Source organism: Drosophila guanche, unplaced genomic scaffold, assembly GCF_900245975.1.
Source record: "Drosophila guanche unplaced genomic scaffold, DGUA_6, whole genome shotgun sequence".
Lineage (NCBI taxonomy): Eukaryota > Metazoa > Arthropoda > Insecta > Diptera > Drosophilidae > Drosophila > Drosophila guanche.
The window spans coordinates 48829-71446 of NW_022995777.1; the positions used below are offsets into that span (position 1 = coordinate 48829).

The 22618-nt window shown below is 42.2% G+C and overlaps 2 protein-coding genes and 1 long non-coding RNA gene across 6 annotated transcripts; 1 reads left to right on the forward strand and 2 right to left on the reverse strand.

The window, feature by feature from the left end:
* Positions 1–1175: 1175 nt before the first annotated feature.
* LOC117591356 (heat shock protein 60A) lies at positions 1176–4242 on the reverse strand. The gene is made up of 3 exons (XM_034284589.1): positions 4116–4242; positions 1928–3298; positions 1176–1863 (listed from the first exon to the last, which is right to left on the reverse strand). Exons 2-3 carry the CDS (start codon positions 3296–3298, stop codon positions 1513–1515), a joined length of 1722 nt encoding a protein of 573 aa, XP_034140480.1. The 5' UTR covers positions 4116–4242; the 3' UTR covers positions 1176–1512.
* A 1099-nt stretch (positions 4243–5341) lies between these two features.
* On the forward strand, positions 5342–6388 carry LOC117591357. 2 transcript variants are annotated; one of them, XR_004574387.1, is made up of 3 exons: positions 5342–5613; positions 5681–5844; positions 5920–6388. It is a non-coding gene; the product is annotated as an uncharacterized LOC117591357 (long non-coding RNA). The 2 variants fall into 2 exon arrangements; XR_004574386.1 differs by having other exon boundaries at positions 5342–5619; positions 5920–6387.
* A 1259-nt stretch (positions 6389–7647) lies between these two features.
* Positions 7648–14503, reverse strand: LOC117591359 (apyrase). Of its 3 annotated transcripts, none has more exons than XM_034284591.1 (8): positions 14273–14503; positions 13808–14033; positions 10219–10416; positions 9755–10157; positions 8396–8553; positions 8242–8338; positions 7816–8173; positions 7648–7762 (listed from the first exon to the last, which is right to left on the reverse strand). In XM_034284591.1, exons 1-8 carry the CDS (start codon positions 14449–14451, stop codon positions 7663–7665), a joined length of 1719 nt encoding a protein of 572 aa, XP_034140482.1. In that variant the 5' UTR covers positions 14452–14503; the 3' UTR covers positions 7648–7662. The 3 variants fall into 3 exon arrangements, with proteins under 3 accessions (XP_034140482.1, XP_034140483.1, XP_034140484.1); XM_034284592.1 differs by lacking the exons at positions 7648–7762; positions 7816–8173; positions 8242–8338; positions 8396–8553 and adding exons at positions 8642–8831; positions 8909–9263; positions 9330–9426; positions 9488–9645 and having other exon boundaries at positions 14273–14496; XM_034284593.1 differs by lacking the exons at positions 7648–7762; positions 7816–8173; positions 8242–8338; positions 8396–8553 and adding exons at positions 8975–9279; positions 9330–9426; positions 9488–9645 and having other exon boundaries at positions 14273–14496.
* Between the last annotated feature and the right edge of the window lie 8115 nt (positions 14504–22618).

Sequence of the window (22618 nt, forward strand, 5' to 3'; positions counted from 1 at the left end):
CTCTCGTCGATATTGGAGCAGAAGTTCCCCCACGAGTTACGTCTTGCCTTACGTATTTTCTTCTTGTATTCCCTGAGTAGGGTTATGCATTCCTCGTCGATAATCTCTTCGTTCGCTTGTCTTGCGAGCTTGAAGAATTCCTTGAGGTTATTCCTTGGATAGTGTCTCTAGGGACGTATCTATGCCTTCCGCTGATTTCACTGGGCCCGGACTCGCAAGCTTCAAAGTAACCTACGACCTACGTCCTACGAAGGTGTGCTCCTCCCCCACGTTTGATACCTACGTACTTCACTTTTTTGTGTATAGGTGCATCAATTCGGCGTCCTTTAAGTCATTGCTCATTATGGAGAGTCGGGTGAGCTAAAATTGGTGGAAAAACAAACATAATTAAAATCTTTCAGAAAATGTTTGATGTGTCGACAATTGTCATCGAATGGAGATAATAATAATAAACGCAGGGCCAAATATAGAACAGGGACACCAACTAAAATGGCTAGTTTTCATACAGGTAAAATAAAAATATAACGAGGAACGTTGTGAGCCGTTTCTGTTTTCGCGCCTCTACTTTAACTCGTTTCGCCTCTACTTTTACACGTTTAGCTTTGTGGGGTCGTGGCGTAATTTTGAAACAAACCCTTCAGTTTGATAACGTAGGAGCCTGCACACAAAATTTGTTTGATCTAGCTAATATAGTTTTGGGAACTAGCTGTCAAACAATCCAGACGGGTCCATAGGCAGATAATGGCTATATCGACTCGTCTACAGATGCTGATTAAGAATATATACAGTTTAGGGGGTGGGAAAAACTTCCTTATGGGAATTACACACATGCACATCCAACGGACACCACAAACCCTACAAATAAAATGTATTGTTATGAAATGAGTCGAAACATTCCAAATTTGGAGTTATTTTGAACTGGGCTGGAGATTTGATGGAATATGCCGATGGCTGCGACGCTGATTTAAATTGACCGAACAAAGTGCGAATGCCGTATTTCACTGAATTAATTCATTTTCCTGTCCTTGGAGAGATCTCGTAGTTATATACATATCGGCGAACCTCAGCCGGGAAGAAAGCCACGAAAATTCCAATAATTCATATACAGCTAGTGAAGTCATAAGCACACCAAACGCACACCCAGAAATCTGCATGCCAGTTTTAAACCCTTAGGATTTCCTCAATGTAATCATTTTGCTTTATTTTAAATTTTACAACTAACGGTATCTTTACATATATAACATGTAAAAAATAGAATTAAGGAATAGTTAAAAAAACGTGTAGCGAGCCAGCATCCAGCCGTTTGATGTGTCTCCTATGTTTGCCAAAAGGTAAATGCAAAGCAAAACTAAATTCCATCATGGAAGAGAATGTGTGTGTGAATGAAAATAGCTGGATCCACAGGCGTAAAGGATAATGGGGATTCTCGCTGCGACTACTGGTGTGTTAGAGTTTTAGACCCGGCTCGCTTCTTCTCTGCTGACGTCCTGCATCATGACTCAAAATATAGGCTTACATCATGCCACCCATGCCGCCCATTCCTCCCATGCCGCCCATTCCACCCATGCCGGGCATTCCTGGGGCAGCATCGTCCTTGGGAATCTCAGTCACAACTGCCTCGGCTGTGGTCAGTAAAGAGGCAACACCGGAGGCATCCGTGATGGCCGTGCGCACCACCTTCGTGGGGTCAATGATTCCCTTCTCAATTAGGTTGCCGTATTCACCCTTCAGGGCATCGTAGCCATAATCTCCAGACTGAGTTTCTACCTTTGCCACGACCATGGCTCCATCAACGCCGGCATTCTTGGCAATAGTCATGCAGGGCATGCGCAGGGCTCGGCGCACGATGTCCACTCCAAGGCTCTGAAGAAGATTAATGATGATATAAATTAATTGAAGCTTAATTGATTGAAAAGCATCCTATTACCTGATCGGCATTCTGAACGGCTACACTGTCCAGTTTCTCGATGCAGCGGAGCAGGGCGGTGCCACCACCGGGAACGATTCCTTCTTCGACAGCTGCGCGAGTGGCATTTAGGGCATCGTGTACTCGGTCTTTTTTCTCGTTGACCTCAACCTCGCTGGAGCCGCCAACGCGAAGCAGAGCAACGCCGGAGGCTAGGCGAGCCAGGCGTTCCTGAAGCTTCTCCTTCTCATATTCGGAGGTGGTATCGCCAATTTGGTCCTTGAGCTGATCAACGCGTCGTTGGACGTCCTCCTTCTTACCCTTGCCCTTCAGCAGCAATGTGTCGTCCTTGGTAATGACCACCTCCCCTACCTGCCCAAGATCGCTGATCTTGACATCCTCCAGCTTGACGAGGTCAGCATCATCGCCAAAGACAATGCCACCAGAGGCGATTGCCATGTCTGTTAGGGTGGACTTGCGGTTGTCGCCGAAGCCGGGGGCCTTGACGGCGGCCACCTGGAGACCGATCTTCAGGCGATTCACAACCAGAGTGCTCAGGGCTTCGCCGTCGATGTCTTCGGCAATGATCACCAAGGGCTTGCGCTGCGTGTTCGCCAGCTCCAGTGCAGGAATAATGCTCTGGACCGAGGAGATCTTTTTCTCGGAAAGAAGCAGGAGAGCATCTTGAAACTCAACCTTGGCTCCCTTCGAAGAATTGATGAAGTAGGGCGAGATGTAGCCACGGTCGAACTTCATACCCTCAATCACCTCCAGCTCATCTGTGAGGGTCTTGCCGTCCTTGACTGTGATGACACCATCGCGTCCGACTCTCTTCATGGCCTCGCTGATCAAATTGCCAATGGCCTGGTCTCCATTGGCTGAGATGGTGGCAACTTGCGCGATCTCTTCGGGAGTCTTTACAGGGCGCGACATACTCTTGAGGTTATCCTTGACGGTTTCTACCGCCAGCATTACGCCGCGACGAATCTCAACGGGATTGGCGCCCTTGGATATCTTCTCAAAGCCCTCTTTGGCAATGGCTCTAGCTAGAACTGTGGCAGTAGTTGTACCGTCGCCGGCCTCCTCGTTCGTGTTGTTGGCCACATCCTGGACTAGCTTAGCACCAATGTTCTGAAATTTGTCCTTCAGTTCGATGGACTTGGCCACAGTTACACCGTCTTTGGTAATCTTGGGTGATCCCCACGACTGTTCGATGATTACATTGCGACCTTTCGGTCCCATGGTCACTGCCACCGCATCGGCCAGCACATCTACACCCTGCAGCATCATGGCGCGCACCTCGGCGCCAAACTTCACGTCCTTCGCGTAGCCCCGCATCGCCAGCTGGCGGCTGATGGAGGTTCTTGCAAGTGCAACAGGTAAGCGGAACATCTATGTAGAGAGATCAATGAAGGATGAGAATCAAGAATCAACTAAAAACCAACAAGAAGAACAAGCACGTGCACGTGGTGCCCGCAAACTTTGTGTGGCTAATTTAATATATTTCAGTACTTGATAAGCGTACCAAACAAACATCTTTAAAATGTTGTTAGTCTAATTGGAGCGGAGAAGAGTCGTAATTCCAAGGCATAATGCAAACTTAATTTCAATTTAAAAAACAACAACAAATTTGAGTTCATCGCTGATTTCTCTCAAGGGTGCGGGCTGTTAGCATATGTAGGCAAGACCTTCGATAGCAATTGTTCGAGGCCAACACTAACAGAAGCATCACCGAGCATTCCAGAAGAAATCGTTTATGTAACCCATGTAACCGAGTAGCGACCCTATTACGAAACACTAAAATAAGATGAAAGGAGGCGAAGCCATTGACCGGCCTCCCCAGTTGCCACATGAAATTCGCTGTGACATACATATGTGAAATTGTGTTGATATACCGGCGATTAGGGGAAAACCATGTGCCCCGGCTCTTGAACATTTCTCTTCAGTGTAAAATTTGTTCGACATGTGCGAGGAGTAGCTTTTTGGAGTACCATTCATATTTTATGTTAAACGGGGCACAATTTTCGAAAATATACCAATGAAGTCTTAAAAACATGAGTTGCAGAGCCTTTGCCTAGATTGTTCCATATTATATAACAGGTTCGCGCCAACACGCTCAGAGATATATTAAAACTCAGCGAAATCTGCGCGCAAATACACCAGAACACTCAAATGACGTTTTCACTTAAAGCTATTTATTTTTACTTACTTTTAATAGAATTAGCAAGGTATTTAAACAGAAGACTAAACTCAATTCAAATTATCTGACGCAAACGCTACGAATGTGCCGACACGTTCTGGTTGGAAAATCATCGGTAGTTGTCACCATCGTTAGAGTCCACTATCGAGCCACCGATAGTATCAATACTATTGGAACATTTTAGACAGCATTAAGGCCTAGTACTCAGACCCGAAAACACGTTTGCTGCCAAAAGCCTAGTGCTCAGATCGAAGAAAGGGGCCGCTAGAAAAATCAGGGACTTTCTAGCGGCTTTACGCCAGGCAGCAGTCAGATCGACAAAAAAAAGGCCGAACAAATCTAGAACGTCAGGCGATAGTATTTTGTGGTATCGATAGTATTTGGGTGGTATTCGTTGGTATGTTGCCAGCAGCTCGACAAATATAGATTTGTTTTATATTTAGAGGGGTACCTAGCAATCAGAGAGTAAAGTCTCAATCAAATGGAGGCAACAATGCCGCTGAAGTTTAAAGATAAAAGACCAACGTACTTCTAAACGAGCTTAGGTCATCACACGGCATCAAACGGCAAAGAAAGAAAACAATTATTATCGATTAATGAGATTATATTGAATGTGTGTGCATTTTAAACACAGATGCCTGATAAGTGTTTGAAATGCGTGGAATACGGGTTTCACCTCTGGTCACACTCTGCTGCTATCAAAATATGTTGCACAGTTTGCTAGCAAGCGTGTTTTTCGATCTGAGTACTAGCACTAAGCAAACAACACATAGAGGCTGCAAATTGAATAAAAACTGGCTGCATAATCAGTATAGTATAGTATAGTATAGTATAGTATAGTATCAGTATTGATGCCAATGCCTTCGGCTGAAAGAGTTTGGCGTTTGGCTCTCTTGAGCATTGAACCACTAAGCAAACAACATGTAGAGTGGTCAAAGTGACCTAAAACTGGCTACCTAATCAGTATAGGGGATTGACTCCCACATGGTAAAATTACTAACAAGGTGACGTCGTCAGCTGAGTGGAGGATCACCAGCTTATTCACAACGCTCTCTCAGCTTGCAGAGAGGCAAGCGCTAGCAAGAGATAGCAAACGTTTATTAGTAATTTACCATGATTTCACCATGAGCTGGTGTTCCTGGTCATGGTAGAATTACTAACAAGGTGACGTCGTCAGTTGAGTGGAGGAGCACCAGCTTATTCCCCAATCTCTCTCAGCTCTCAGAGAAGCAAGCGCTAGAGAGAGATAGCAAACGTTTATTAGTAATTTCACCATGATTTCACCATGAGCTGGTGTTCCTGGTGAGAGGGCACTGTGGCGAATCCGTCACCTAGTTACTAATTTCACCATGTTCCTGGTGAGAGGGCACTGTGGTGAATCCGTCACCTTGTTGCTCACACACTTCAGCTTGCAGTTAAGGATTTCCTTAAAATTGGTGCAAGTGATGCTCTTTTTCAGAAGGCTCGCAAGCTGGTTAAAGCTCTGCGGACATCAAACTACAGATATGTAAAGGTTAAAGACTTCCAGTTTCCTTCACGACGAACGCTAACGTAATTTTTTTTTATTTTTAAAGGCTTATAATTTCAAATGAAGGCTTACGTCAGCCCCTTCTTGACTTCAGCCATCTATTTGGATCCCAGGATGCGAAGGGGTTTGCTTAAAAATCCATTAAAAATTTTACTAACGAAGAACCATTTGACTACACTTTACAGGCAAATAAATGCAATTGCAAACAAAGTAAGTAACTTAAAGAATGAAGAATGCAATTGTTTTCGTAATTATTTTAATCTATGTTTACACTGTTAATTGCAGGACCATCTATTACCAGCTATAAGCTTAGATTCGCCACAGCCCACTGCGCATGAATTTGACCAGCCTTCCACAAGCCAATTTTCGAGCGCGTCACAGAGTACTTGCTCCTTGCTCAATGATTTCCTCAATTCTATTTAGGTTTCTTCAGGCAATGAGGAGTCAGATGAAGAGGAGGAACGTGAAGTTCAGCTTGCCATTAATGAAATACAAAATTATTGTCCGAAGCCAATTGACATAAATGCCAATATTATGGATTATTGGGAAGAAAAGAAATACATATATCCCCGCTTATATGAATTGGCCTAAGGTCATACATTGTGTTCCCTGAAACTGAACTGAAACTTATACGATCAGACTTGCGCTGCAATTTGTCCGCAAGTTCTATAAAACAACTTATGTTTTTAAAACTAAACAAATATTGAATAAATTCACCATTTCGTTATAATTCCCATTTCTTTCTTTTGTAGTGGGTGTTTGGGATTATTGGGATATGGTTTTATGGGTTTTTTTTTGCAAAGTAATGCACCGCATGGTACTGCAACATATTACGAAAGCTCAAAACTAAATATAAAGGAAAATAGTGAGATCCTTAAAATTCGTCCTTGAGGGACAAGCGATGTATCACATGAAAGGTGTTTTCTCAAGGATCAGGAATATACATACATTCATGATAACAAACCACTCAGTTCAAAGGACAATCAATTTAACTTTTATTTTTAACTTTTAAAGTAAAAGTTACGGAATAACTCTTATTTTCAACGATTATAATAAAAATACCTCTTAATTCTGATTTTTATTGAAAAAATTAAAAATGAGTATTATTCGTAACTTTCATATAAAAAAGTTTAAAATAATTCTCAGATTGCAATTTTTACTTTAAAAGTTATAATAGTTACGGTCTCTGATTAACATTACAGCGGAATCTCGCCAACCACTTTTTTCCTGGGGTGACTATAATTTGTGAAAAGATCTACATTCTGTACTAAATAAACCAATAACGAGAAGGGACGTGTGAGACGCTTCTTACGCGTCACAACTTTTATACCCGGCATCATATTGAAATACACTGGTTTCAGTGTGAGCATAGAGCAGTCTGGAGTCAAAATTTCGTGGCTCTAGCTTTTATAGTCTCTGAGAACTAGCCGACAAACAAGACGGACAGACGGACAGACGGACGGACGGACAGACGGACAGACAGATAGACAGACATACCTCTATCGACTCGGCTATTGATGCTGATCAAGAATATATATACTTTATGGGGTCGGAAACGCTTCCTTCTGTGCGTTACATACAACAGTTATTCACACAAATACAATGTGATACAAATATTTACTCTTTGAGTACCGGGTATAAAAATAGCTCCGCCAGCCATATTTTAACACAATACAAATTTGATTTATAAATACTTCATCAATTTAACTTAAAGATTTAAAGATATCGGCTCGATTTATAGATGAACGTATTAAATTGTTTTCACTCTTTAACTTACATTTTTACCCGGTACTCGAAAAGTAAATAGGGCATATTGTATTTTTCGACGCTAAATGAAGGCAAAAACGCAGCCGAAGTGGAAAGAAAAATTACTACACGATTGATCCGATTAGGCGAAGTCATGCCTCTGACGTTACGTCTTCCGGCTGGAAGGAAAGAAAGAGACGGAAATTCTTAGAATTCATCAGACTGGACCAGGTATCAATTTAATGAAAATTTTAAAACTACATTTGTTTAAGCCCGTACGACTCAAGTATTCATAAAATTGATTTTCTGCTCTATGCCTATTATGATAGGTCCAACTGCAAGCATGTAGTCTATCAGGGAATCCAAGTCAAACGGCCCCATCCTGTGGAAACAAATATTTGATTCAGAATACACTAGTATGCGAAGATGCATTACTCAAGATGCCCAGCATTGTCGCTAATTAAGCTGAACCCGTTTTTGCCATTGGCCAGGTATTCCATGACCACTATACGATACGTCTTGGCTATTTTGAGGGGCCTGTAACCGGGAACTTCGCAGTTGGAGCATAGCGCGCGCACACTAACGACACGCTGACCAGAGGCAGCCGTTAAGTTGTAGTCTACGCGGATTCCTGACACCTGTAGGAAGCGGGACGACCTCGCCGTCGACGAGCTGGCATTCATCGACGCCACACTGTCCTCCAACAGATCCCAAAGATGCTGGCCTCGTAGAGTCAGGGAAACCAGGCGATTTTCCCATGGGCACATGGCAACCAGCTGCTTGTATGTTATGTCTGTTGGGTGATTCAAGTGGACTCAAAGAAATTGTCGGTGCTATTCGTGTGAAAAACTTCAAACTTACTACCAGCTGGAATGGGAACCCGGAAGTTTCCTTGCGTTGTTAAGGCAATGGTCACATTGCTCCAATTAGTGCTGAAAGCGTTTGCATCCCTAAGAAACTAAAGATATTTTTAATGGTGAATTTCTGAATTCTCGATAGCGAATGGACGACTCACTGCATGCAGCATGGCGTCTGTGTAGAGATTGCCCAGGTTGCATTCCCCCATCGAGCACTCTTTTTGCTGAAGATACACTCGGCTCTGTCCCACAATTCTATTGGATGCGACTTCCAGCTTGGCTTGACAGGGCCGCAGGGACTGCAAGACCGCATAATCTTGAAATCAAGCCAAATTATTTCATATCATATGGAAGCTTTTGTTATGGAGTTTCAGTATTAAGATAAAGGTATTCAGAATTTCAAGAATAATAAACAATTTGATTTTTAATTTTTCGGACAAAAAGAAATTTATTGGAATAAGTCAAACAATACAAATTCATTCTGGGATCGAAAATAATCAGTTAAGCGCAGTGATGCGTCCCTCGAGTCCTACGTAAATGGGGTCTATGTGGGCCGTGTAAGAGATCAAAGCATCCACGTCCGTTACGCCCCGCCTGGAGTCAAAGAGTAAATTAATTTATTAAACCAGTGTAATTGGGTAGGGATTCAGGGAGGAGAGGATCGGACGTACTGGATGTCTGTGCCCTCTGCTAGCATGATGTAGCCATCACCGCCCTGTTGAAGAAAGTCCGGCGAGGTAACTCGGTAGAGCCTGTACGGATCTAGGGGCTCGTATACGGGGGTTTCGCAGTCAGCACAGCGAACATAGACGGAAACGATACGCGAATAGACAGGCTTGGTGTAGTCGTACTTGACTTTAATGCCCGAGAACTGTAAGTTAATGTAAGAGCTGGCCACCCCGTTCTCTAGGTCGATCTTGCTCACCGCATGCTCTAAGGCTGCGACGAGGCTGCTGCCAGGAAGATTGTAGGCCACTAGCGTGTTCTCGAATGGGGACATGCTTACCATGTGCGCGTAGGTGAGATCTGTATGGAGGAAGTGCAGTCAACGTCAACTGACGATCAGTGGATACGCCATCTTAATGTACTTACTGCCCCGGGGGAGCTTCACACGCAGACCACCAATGTTCATTAGGCCTGCGGAGACGTTTGTCCAGGCCTTCTGATCGAAGGGCGAGAGTCCGATGAACTAAAAGGTATGAGAGCGAGGTGTAATGCAAGGACGGCACTGGTAAGAGAGCTCAACTTACGGAATGCACCATGGCATCGCAGAAAAAGCTTCCTAGGTTGCACTCGCCGGCACCACAGTCATCCTTAGTCAGATCTACTTTGGTGGTGCCAATAACGACCTTACCCTGCCTATCGATGACCTCTTTCCAAGGTTTAATAACATCAAGAACGGCCTCATCTACGAGGAACACAAAGCACAACGCACGGAAGAATTAGCCGAGGATCAGTCCCGGACTCTTGCGGAGAGCCATTTCGCTATACAGCCCCAGCCTTAGCACCATACTCACCTTCGGGTACGTCTGCTCCCATGTAAATCGGGGCACCCTCGAAATCCAGAACGTCGCCGTTGTCATCAAAGTAGACAGTCAGATTGCCCACGTATCTGGCGTAGGCCGATGCCTGGACGATGAGCACACGGTGTCCGGAGCTGTGGGTGACTTCGGTGGGATAGTCGCCCGCTGGCTTGTGTGGACCTGGCGGGTCGCCAGTGTACAGGAAGGTGTGCGAGTGGGAACCGACAACTAAGTCGATCCAGTCACCTGCGTTGGCTGCGATCTCCTTGTCTACGTCGAAGCCGCAATGCGAGATTACGATAATTATGTTGGCCCCCTGGGCCTTTAGTTGCTGTGCCTCCTCGCGAATGGCGTCGCTCTCGTTGCGGAAAATCAATTTTCCTGTGTTGGCCAGGTCCTATATGAGAGAAGAAATCAATCGTGGTCGCCAAAAGATAACAAGTGGATCTACTATTTACGTATGTGGTCTCCAGTATAACGCCAATCAGTCCAATCTTGCGACCACCCCGCTCTATGATCATCGAACTGTTGTACAAACTCTCCATGGTGGGCTCGTGTGTACAGTCCATGTTAGCCACTAGCATGTTTGTGTCAATGGTCTCTAGGAAGGGAACAACGCCCTCGACACCGTTGTCGAACTCGTGGTTACCTAGCGTCTAAAATGAAAACATCATTGATAACATTAGCCAACAGCAGAAAAACGCTTTTGGCATAGCCCAAAGGGCTACCGCCAAAGGACGGTGTCTCCTCCAATTTTTCCTAATATCTTATCAGTTATCATACCCGGTACTCGAAGAGTAAATAGGAAAAAATGCAATACACCGAAGGAAGTGTTTCCGACACCACAAAGTACATACATATATCCTTGATCAGCATCAATAACCGAGTCAGTATAGTATATGTCAGGCTGTTAGTCTGTCCCTCTTGTTTGACGCCTAGTTCTCAGAGACTATAAGAGCTTAGACTTGTGTGAAGACTCATGTGATATCACACTGAATCAAGTTTGTTTCAAATTTTCGTCTCGCTCCTTTCCGCTCCACACAGGTCGAAAAACTGTTGTATCCGCAAAGAAATAAAAATATCAATACGTAGGGAATGACCATATCTATCAGGTCACCAAATTGAGATTCGATTGCATCATTATTGTAGCCAGAATGAAGAAATTAATGTGCAGTGGCTAACCCCACCACGCCAATTCTCTTTTAGGTTATCTTTCGTCTCTGAAATGCTACTTGGATTTGTCAATGCCTCGGCCACCGCTAAAGTCTTTGGAGCGGCACAGTGGGGACTCATTCGAAAATAAGCACAAATCGAAAAGTTTTACGAGCATTGGATATAATTACATTTAATTATTCACACAGTGTACGCTGAATACTCTAATGGAAAATATTTGGAAGCCAAGTCATTTGCCGTTATTCATTATTTGTATAATATTTAGATGTTTATAAACGTTTATCCCTTTCGTCCTAAATGTATTTAAGAAATATATGAGCATAGAGAGGATACACAAAATCAATGTTTTGTTTTTTGGGGCAAGCTTCATAAAGTCTTAAGTTTGAAGGAAGGGTATGTGAGCTCAGAAGCAACACAAAATTACAAACGTCTCAAGCGCTAAAAATGAAAACGCATATGAAGTCGAGAATAGATACACGAATTGCCATCATGTATGTACATTTGTCACTGCACACATGAAATTACGAATCAGACTTGTAAAACAAAACTTTGTTTTTGCGAGAGTCGCTTTGCGTTAAATGCTCAAGAGAGCTACATGCAAAACAATCCCCTAAACTGATTATGCATCCAGTTTTTAGTCGATTTGCAGCCTCTATGTGTTGTTTGCTTTGATTTTGAGAATGGCGCATTTGCGTCAGAAACATCAAGAAACTATAAGGAGGTCTCGTCGGAAATACTAAGAAATTCGGGCGAGTGAAAAGTGCGAGTGAAAGGGCTCTCGCTGTTAGTGTGAGGGCAACGACAATGGAGTGTGCTGATTAATCATTTGAAAGCAATGTGAAAAAACATAATAATTGTTACAAATGTTTTATGAATGGTTAGCTTCATGATAGTAGTCAGTGTTTTGAAAGAATAAACATCGCGTCCGGTACCGATCATTTACATCTGATTCATTTCTGCGTCTAGCATTCCAGTACGAGCCCGATATTGAATACTATGCTCTTTCAAAAGTGGTAATTAGTGCTATGGACAAGAAATGTCCGCATTTTCATGCTCTGAAATTCAACGAGAAGGGACGTGTGAGACGCTTTTTACGCTTCACAACTTTTATACCCGGCACTCAGTATCTGCACCTTAGCGGTGTTTTGTCAAATTTAACATTTTTTCCTCATCTGTCATCTACATCTACAACACTTCTCACACCAACACGCTTCTTTAGCTCGCTCTCCTTCCCAGGACCCACACACTGCAGACTCGCGGCAGAAGCAGAGACAGAGACGTGTCACACTGCGCGAAGCAGAGTGTGAATGAGTGAATGTTCAAAAAACAAATAACAGCTGCGGGACGGGGTGGGTTTAGCCACTGCAAATTAATTTCTTCATTGTGGCTATAATAATGATCCAATCGGATCTTAATTTGGTGATCTGATAGATATGGATACGGAATGGCATTTTTAGTTTTCTTTTATCTTTAAAATTGTAGAGTGGAAGGGGTCGGGGCTCATTTTTTGAAATACACTTGTAACAGTGTGAGCATACAGAAGTCTGGATGCAAAATTTGGTGGCTCTAGCTCTTATAGTCTCTGAGTACTAGGCGCTCATCAGGACGGACAGACAGACATGGCTCTATCGACTCGGCTATTGATACTGATCAAGAATATATATACTTCATGGGGTNAAGAAGGTCTTAAACAAAAAGGAAGGAAACCAAAAAAAATTGGGTTGTTGGCTAGTGTAGTTTTCGTTTTAGTTTCTCCATGTAGGAAACTGCATGGAATGCATGGCATGCACAAGTTACAATAGCAGCAAAAGCAACAAAAGCTCTGGCGCTTGTGCATAAGCTCTTATGCCCAGGTCGGTTCGTCTAGCGGGAAGAACGCACCAAAAGGGAACAACAAAAATTGATCTTTCATCACTCACAATTTGCTATGCATTAATGTATGCTTGCACACAACTTTTATACCCGGCACTCAGTACTACATCTGCACCTTAGCGGTGTTTTGTCAAATTTTACTATTTTCTTCATCTGTCATCTACATCTACAACACTTCTCACACCAACACGCTCCTTTAGCTCGTCCCCTTCCGTAGACCCAAACACTGCAGACTCGTGGCCGCACACAGCAGAAGCAGAGTGTGAATGAGAGAATGTGCAAAAAAGAAATATAAGCTGCGGGACGGGGTGGGTTTAGCCACTGCAAATTAATTTCTTCATTGTGGCTATAATAATGATCCAATCGGATCTTAATTTGGTGATCTGATAGATATGGATACGGAATGGCATTTTTAGTTTTCTTTTATCTTTAAAATTGTAGAGTGGAAGGGGTCGGGGCTCATTTTTTGAAATACACTTGTAACAGTGTGAGCATACAGAAGTCTGGATGCAAAATTTGGTGGCTCTAGCTCTTATAGTCTCTGAGTACTAGGCGCTCATCAGGACGGACAGACAGACATGGCTCTATCGACTCGGCTATTGATACTGATCAAGAATATATATACTTCATGGGGTCGGGTTACTTTATGGGGTAACATGCATTCACTTTGTGCACAAATACAATATACCCTATTTACTCTTTATGTGGCAAAACAACGTTTGCCGTGTCCGTCTTGTTTACTTATATATTTATAAAGCTGAAATGGCGCCCTGTGCTGCGGGACTGAGGCTCGAGGGTTGAAACCACCCTCTTTCTACGGAGCATAATATCACAAACCGCCATAGAAAAGCTTTTTGGTCTCTCATTTAACATTTTGGTATTGGTTACACACATCCACCAAAAAACGAATACAAATGAGCATTGGATACAAAAAATCGGAATTTTTTGACAATTCAAACCATTGCCAGGTCCTAGCAGTCGATGTGCTCCGCTCCAACTCACCATGGCGTCCGCCGGTAACATATTGAGGAACTCTTGGGTGACGTTCCAGCGGCCAATGTTGTACCAGAGCGTACCCTGAAAGCTATCGCCCGCATTTATGTAGATCGGGTTGAACTCCTTCTGCTCCTCGAGAAGGCGCTTAACAGTGTACACGGTCCGGGCATAGCCGCCGATGCATTCCTCGTCGTCGTCGCAGACCCCGCCACTCGTGTCCGTGGGCTCGAATCTGCAGATGGTAATCGGGATTAAAATTCACTCGGACTGGGCTGGTGTTGGGAATCGGATCAGCTATCTTTGTCATGGCATTATCGTATCAGCGTGCTTTCACATGAGTGCGGTAAATGTTTTTGATAAGCTCCTGGCATCGACTGCCGTAGTTTACGGCCTCTTCAGCGATGGCAGTCGCGATGCAGGGCCATAAATTTAATTAAATTTTATTACTCTCTTGGCACTGTAATACTTTACCTGGCATGAAAGTCGTTTATGTGTATTATAGAAAGGGGGAATCTGTTCTCTGCAGCCACCATTACTCGAAGCGTCACAAGAGCCAGTATCATTACTGAACCCATCATCCGGGTGAACATGAACTGCATCTTTATCTCGGTCATAAGTGCTTTCAACGAAAAACCGCAACAAAATTCCATAAGTCCGCCCTATCCAGGTGCTGTCGAAAAAGCAACTGAATGCCCAAAGCTTCAAGCACTTCAATGACCGCAAAAACTCTACGGGATTCGGGCTATCTGAACTGAAATGGAAGATACCCGATCAGTAATACCTTCCCTCCTCGCTTCTAGCCTACTGATTAGCCGAAAACTACTTCCGCCGATTTGTTGGGACCGTTGTAGTGGAGCTGTAGTCGCATGCGATAAAATTTGATAAATTATGCTGGCAGAATCACGCTGCAAAATTTCAGGAAAAGAAAAGCTTAGCTTTCAAACCAGCTGAGTGGGCGAAGCTTTCGTTTATGAAAGTCGTCAAAATAAGCTTTAAGAACATAGTTTTACCTCTTCTGATCGCATTTAAACGACTCGATACCCAGAAAAATTCTTTTTTTCGTATAACCAAAATTCTGATCGGGCTTCGCTTACGCTATATTGCGTATATTGTTTTTGTGCACAAAGTATGTAACACACAGAAGGAAACGTTTCCGACCCCATAAAGTATATATATTCTTGATCAGCATCAATAGCCGAGTCGATTGAGCCATGTCTGTCTACAATTTTGAAGATTAAGGAAACAACGAGAAGGGACGTGTGAGACGCTTATTACGCGTCACAACTTTTATACCCGTCACTCAGTACCACATGTGCACCTTAGCGGTGTTTTGTCAAATTTTAAATATTTTCTTCATCTGTCATCTACATCAACAACACTACTCACACCAACACGCTCCGTTAGCTCGCCGCCCTTCCCTAGACCCACACACTGCAGACTCGAGGCAGATGCAGAGGCAGCGACCGCACACAACAAAAAAAACAAACATAAGCTGCGGCACGGGGTGGGTTAAAAGTCGTAAGAGGCATCGGCAGGGGGAGGGCAGAGGCAGGGGCCGAGTGAAGCAGAAGCAGTGTGAATGAGAGAATGTAAAAAGAACAACAAGTGCTGCGGGACAGGGTGGGTTTAGCCACTGCAAATTAATTTCTCCATTGTGGCTATAATAATGATGCGATCGGATACCATTTTGGTGATCTGATAGATGTGGCCATTTCCTACGGAATGGCGTTTTTAGTTTTCTTTTAACTTCGAAACTGTAGATTTGGAAGGTTTTCGCCCTTTTGCGGAGGCGGACGGGGGCGTGGCTCATTTTCGAAATACACTGGTTTCAGTGTGAGCATACAGCAGTCCGGAGCCATCATTTGGTGGCTCTAGCTCTTATAGTCTCTGAGAACTAGCCGACAAACAAGACGGACAGACGGACAGACAGACATGGCTCTATCGACTCGGCTTTTGATGCTGATCAAGAATATATATACTTTATGGGGTCGGAAACGCTTCCTTCTGTGCGTTACATACAACCGTTATTCCCCACAAATACAATATACCCCACTTACTCTTCGAGTACCGGGTATGAAAATCAATAGTCGAGTCGAGTCATCAACTTTCGCCTTCCAAAAAGACGAAAATCTGTGGCATTCACAAAACCAGAAAACTAATTGAGTTTCGTAGAAAATTACCATTTTAACCTGATTGTCAAATCTGGATCAGATCAGATTTTCCTTATAGCCAGAATTAAGAATTAGCCAGTAAGTTTTGCAGTTACAAGACGACCCCAAGTTGCTTACAATTCATACATATGTATGTGCACACACAATACATAAGGTGCGGGCAATAAGACACCTTAAAATGCTTATGACCTTCTGTCAAATATTCTTCGTTGGGTTTGGTCTATTGTTTTTTGGGCAGAGACTCGTACAATATATTCAACTTAATGGCAACAACAAAATTCAGAAGAAAATCCAATTAGGTTCCGTTATAATATTTCAAAAGCTCGCTCGCCTCGTAATGCAGAGCGAAATAATTGACCTTACATTAGTAGTCTATGGCATCTCAAAAGTGCATCAGAGCTCCAAATTGATTGAAACTTTTTTCATTTTAGCTTAAATCAACATTTAAACTGAGTTTATTGTTGTTATGAGCTGTTTTATATTTAACGAGAAGGGACGTGTGAGACGCTTCTTACGCGTCACAACTTTTATACCCGGTACTCAGTAAAACATCTGTACTCGAATGGATTTTTTAAAATTTTGTATTTTACATTTTACACGAAGCCGAGTGTGAATGAGTAAATAAAGTAAAAAAGTATTCCGCAATACCTCTGCAATACCATAGGCGCACTCAGCAGGAGTTCATATTAACGCCTATAGCATCATTTATTTAACATCGCAAAACACATCCAAAAATATCGATTTTACACTATTATTGAAACAACTTTTGTTTATTTACCCAAATATAAAAGGAAAATAATATAAAGTAGGAAAGAAAATTATAAAAATAGATCATGGAAAAGGTAAATGTATGTATGTACATAATAGGTGAAATGTAACATTCAATTAAGATACGAATATTGAATATGAAATATAAATGAATGGGATTAAATATAATAGGGAAACGCATATGTAAGAAGGTCTTAAACAAAAAGGAAGGAAACCAAAAAAAATTGGGTTGTTGGCTAGTGTAGTTTTCGTTTTAGTTTCTCCATGTAGGAAACTGCATGGAATGCATGGCATGCACAAGTTACAATAGCAGCAAAAGCAACAAAAGCTCTGGCGCTTGTGCATAAGCTCTTATGCCCAGGTCGGTTCGTCTAGCGGGAAGAACGCACCAAAAGGGAACAACAAAAATTGATCTTTCATCACTCACAATTTGCTATGCATTAATGTATGCTTGCACACAACTTTTATACCCGGCACTCAGTACTACATCTGCACCTTAGCGGTGTTTTGTCAAATTTTACTATTTTCTTCATCTGTCATCTACATCTACAACACTTCTCACACCAACACGCTCCTTTAGCTCGTCCCCTTCCGTAGACCCAAACACTGCAGACTCGTGGCCGCACACAGCAGAAGCAGAGTGTGAATGAGAGAATGTGCAAAAAAGAAATATAAGCTGCGGGACGGGGTGGGTTTAGCCACTGCAAATTAATTTCTTCATTGTGGCTATAATAATGATCCAATCGGATCTTAATTTGGTGATCTGATAGATATGGATACGGAATGGCATTTTTAGTTTTCTTTTATCTTTAAAATTGTAGAGTGGAAGGGGTCGGGGCTCATTTTTTGAAATACACTTGTAACAGTGTGAGCATACAGAAGTCTGGATGCAAAATTTGGTGGCTCTAGCTCTTATAGTCTCTGAGAACTAGCCGACAAACAAGACGGACAGACGGACAGACAGACATGGCTCTATCGACTCGGCTATTGATACTNTCTTAAACAAAAAGGAAGGAAACCAAAAAAAATTGGGTTGTTGGCTAGTGTAGTTTTCGTTTTAGTTTCTCCATGTAGGAAACTGCATGGAATGCATGGCATGCACAAGTTACAATAGCAGCAAAAGCAACAAAAGCTCTGGCGCTTGTGCATAAGCTCTTATGCCCAGGTCGGTTCGTCTAGCGGGAAGAACGCACCAAAAGGGAACAACAAAAATTGATCTTTCATCACTCACAATTTGCTATGCATTAATGTATGCTTGCACACAACTTTTATACCCGGCACTCAGTACTACATCTGCACCTTAGCGGTGTTTTGTCAAATTTTACTATTTTCTTCATCTGTCATCTACATCTACAACACTTCTCACACCAACACGCTCCTTTAGCTCGTCCCCTTCCGTAGACCCAAACACTGCAGACTCGTGGCCGCACACAGCAGAAGCAGAGTGTGAATGAGAGAATGTGCAAAAAAGAAATATAAGCTGCGGGACGGGGTGGATTTAGCCACTGCAAATTAATTAATTTCTTCATTGTGGCTATAATAATGATTCAATCGAATCTTAATTTGGTGATCTGATAGATGTGGTCATTCCCTACGGAATGGCGTTTTTTACACCCGGTACTCGAAGAGTAACTATTTCTATATTGTATTTGTGGGGAATAACGGTTGTAGTAACGCACAGAAGGAAACGTTTCCGACCCCATAAAGTATATATATTCTTGATCAGCATCAATAGACGAGTCGATAGAGGCATGTCTGTCTGTCCGTCTGTCCGTCTTGTTTGTCGGCTAGTTCTCAGAGACTATAAGAGCTAGAGCCACCAAATTTTGCATCCAGACTGCTATATGCTCACACTGAAACCAGTGCATTTAAAAAATGAGCCACGCCCCCTTCCGCCCCCGCAAAAGAGCGAAAACCTCCCAAATCTACAATTTTGAAGATAAAAGAAAACTAATTCCGTAGGAAATGGCCATATCTATCAGATCGCCAAATTGGGATCCGATCGGATCATTATTATAGCCAGAATGAAGAAATTAATTTGCAGTGGCTAAACCCACCCTGTCCCGCAGCTCTTGTTGTTCTTTTTACATTCTCTCATTCACACTGCTTCTGCTTCACTCGGCCCCTGCCTCTGACCTCCCCCTGCCAATGCCTCTTACGACTTTTAACCCACCCCGTCCCGCAGCTTATATTTGTTTTTTTTTTGTGTGCGATCGCTGCCTCTGCCGCGAGTTTGCAGTATGTGGGCCTAGGGAAGGGCGGCGAGCGTGTTGGTGTGAGAAGTGTTGTAGATGTAGATGACAGATGTAGAACAAATTGAAAATTTGACAAAACACCGCTGAGGTGCAGATGCACTATTGTGCCAATGACCAGTTTTGGTGGCTGTTTACGCCAAATTAGCGCAAAGGACTTATGGCCGGGGGCAATTAGTATTTTGTATAAGTAAAATGAATTTGTAGCATTAAGATATTGAATTGTTGCATTTACGACATACTCACAGAAGTTTGTTGCTATAGAACAAAATGTGAATACGATAGAGAAAGAGGAAGAACATTCATTTAATAACTGAATATCGAAATTGAAAAGATTAAGAGATTAAATTGATTTGAATTCCGACTCGGTCCAACCAGCAGCACTTGGCTTTTTATTTCGAGATTTTGATTCCGAACTGGTTGCGAGGAGTTGCGGAAACAGTGGCCAAAAGCTAATTTTTAAAAGTTAAAACCAAGACTTGGTTTTTAACGCTCTGTATTAGAAAAAGAGTGACCATCAAAGTTGCGTATAAGAAAATTTTAATAGAAAACTTTCGAAAAATCTGCTGTGAAACCTAGCGGTCATTATTGCACAGAATGTGCAGGGAAAAAGTACCAATTTTATTGCTGTTTTAAATATCTCATAAATTGGAAAATACGATTAACTGATCCAATTTTTTTAATGCATTTTATTTAGTAGGCATTACGTGTTCTGTAATGTGAAAGATATCTAGTGCTTGGCGATGTCTTCTACGTCTAGATGTAGTCCTGAGTGCCGGGTATAAAAGTTGTGACGCGTAAGAAGCGTCTCACACGTCCCTTCTCGTTTAGACGTTGATTTGCTCTGACTGAACTATCAAGTGAACTGATCTATCACAGCAGAACTCAGCCATCCCGCCCAACCGACCGAAGGGCGCTGCCGCATGACGCGCGGCAAAAAATAAAAAAGCTACTGGGCGGGGTGGGGATAGCCACTGCAAATTAAAATCTCCATTCCGGCGGAAATAATGATCCAATCTGATCAGCGATATGACAGATAGTGTCCTTCTCTACGAAATGCCGTTTTTAGTTTCCTTTTATCTTCAAAATTGTGGATATAGCAGATTTTCGCCCTTTGCGTGGGCATACAGTGTGAGCATACAGAAGTCTGGATGCAAAAATTGGTTGCCCTATCTCTTATAGTCTCTGAGTACTAGGCGCTCATCAGGACGGACAGACGGACAGACAGACATGGCTCTATCGGCTCGGCTATTGACGCTGATCAAGAATATATATACTTTATGTGCATGCTTTTCGTATTACGGAGGTGGTATAGTACCCGTGCTGGAATCGATGATGAATTAACATGTCTTTGTTTTTATATAATAAAACAATAATGCTGCCTTACATGCAATAGAAAATGCCATTGATTTGTGTCTTTTCATCAGGGAAATGACCCAAAACAGATCAGATAGAGAGCTCTAAGGGGTTTTCAAACAGTGCGTTTTATGCAATATTTCTCTTGCTCAGTCCCCTGATATGATCGATGCTGAAAATCAGATCGACAAAAAAAAAAAGGCCGAACATATCTAGAACGTCAGACCACTAACCAAATAGTATAGTTAGTATACTATATAACTATAACTATACTATTTGGTTAGTGGTCAGACGATAGTATTTTGTGGTATCGATAGTATTTGTGTGGTATTCGTTGGTATGTTGCTAGCAGCTCGACAAATATAGATTTGTTTTATATTAAGAGGGGTACCTAGCAACGACAACGACCGTCCTGGATTCTTTACTGCAGATATGGGTTTAATCAAAGTTGTCGTCGCTTATTTCGTTGATTGTCCTCCTCCTCCGATCATGCAAGAGCCGCCAATCCCACTAAACGCAATCTCCTGCATGGATCCATTTTGCATTCATTGTTTTATTAATCTTTTATTCAAATTTCACATATTCAAAAAGGTAAACAAACCAACACAGCTGCCTGGGAAGTGTAACCGTACGGAATGCGGTTTTCATATCTGGTCACATTATATTGCACATTTTTTTTCGATCTGAGTACTAAACATTAGCTTGTCAAAATCTATAGAGAGACGGCTGAGCTAAATCGTTGAACCTACCCAAAAAAAAACCGTTTATCCCGTTAAATACCGACACAGTTAGGGATTTTTTTTTTGTTTTAGTATATTCATTCAGTATATTCAGTATTTTTCGAGTGTGAGGCTAGAAATACTATGGCAGTTGGGTGCTCAACCCAACAGGTACTTATTTTTTTTGTTATTGTTTTAACAGTTTTAGCTCAGGCGTCTCTCCATAGATTTTGATGAGCAATACCTTAAACTACGCCCAATTAATGACCCTGTACATAAAAATGGTGAACAGAGGATTAAAATCTTTTTCGAAATTTTCTGAGTTTTCAAGGACTAAATTTCGTAAAAAATACCTCACAAAAATGAACCCTTTTACTTTTCAAAGCTTAATATTTTTCAAACAGTTGAAACCATAAAGTGTGTGCACTTTATATATGCATTTATCAGCTTCTTAGAATGGCTAAGTTCACTATAACCAGATGTAAGAGGTTAGGTTATTTGAAAAAAGCGCTACCTCAAAATAATACCAGACTTAAAAAATTAAAAAAAAATAAGGTTCTGACATAGAAAAAAACTAGAATTCTTAAAAAAAAATTAAAGCACTCAGTCTATCAGAAAAAATTGGGTTGGTTCGAAGCGAAAAAAAAATTGGATTTTGTCGAGGATGTAGTGTACCGATCCTAAAATGGGTTTAATAATGGGCACACACTCGGATTCTCATTCAATTGTTCTTTTCTTTATTATTTCTTGTTGCATACGACCGGTCCGCAAGATGATTACAATTGAAGTGTCTCCTTACCGCAATCCCAATTACCCGCTTATCGATAGTTCCTAGTGAACGGTTTCTTAGTATCGGTGTCGTGGACGAAAACTACGCGCGCTTATTTAAAAGATTGTTATGATCCGCCTTTTTGCCGCCCTTGTCTATCGTTCCCGGCTAGCTCTCGGTGAAGTCATGGGTGTTTTCGAACCGATAGCCAGGGGACGGATTTAACAAAAAAAACCTGCTTTCTCGCGTGTAACGGACAGGTCTAATTTTTCTTACACGCGTCTACGTTGGCACTCTCCTCGGCGGGGTCAGTCGGTGTTTTCTTTGACCATTGCGAGTCCCTCCCATCCATGAGCGTTCAAAATGTTGCACGCTCCCGATTAATAAACATCTGGTTCCACTCTTCCGACCTCTCTCGTCCCACCCAATCTAATAGACTCTACTCCATTTTCATTTTCTTTTCAAATTTTCAAATATTCTTCAACATTCTTTTATTTTTAATTTTAAAACTCTACTTAATTCCTAAAACATTTGTATCCCTTGACCTTGCGGAATAAATAAATACTAACATAAAAAATACTAACATTCAAAAAAATACACAGACTCTATTTTTCTTTTGCCCGAGGTGGCATCCCCAAATGTTATGTAAACAAAGCTGAAAGTGGTATGCAAATTTAAATGATTAACTTAAACTAAAAAGAGCTCTTGTGGGGAACATAACCTCTACGCCAGTTAAGTATTGGAGCAAAGCTGTAACAAGTTACATATTACGACGTGGCGAT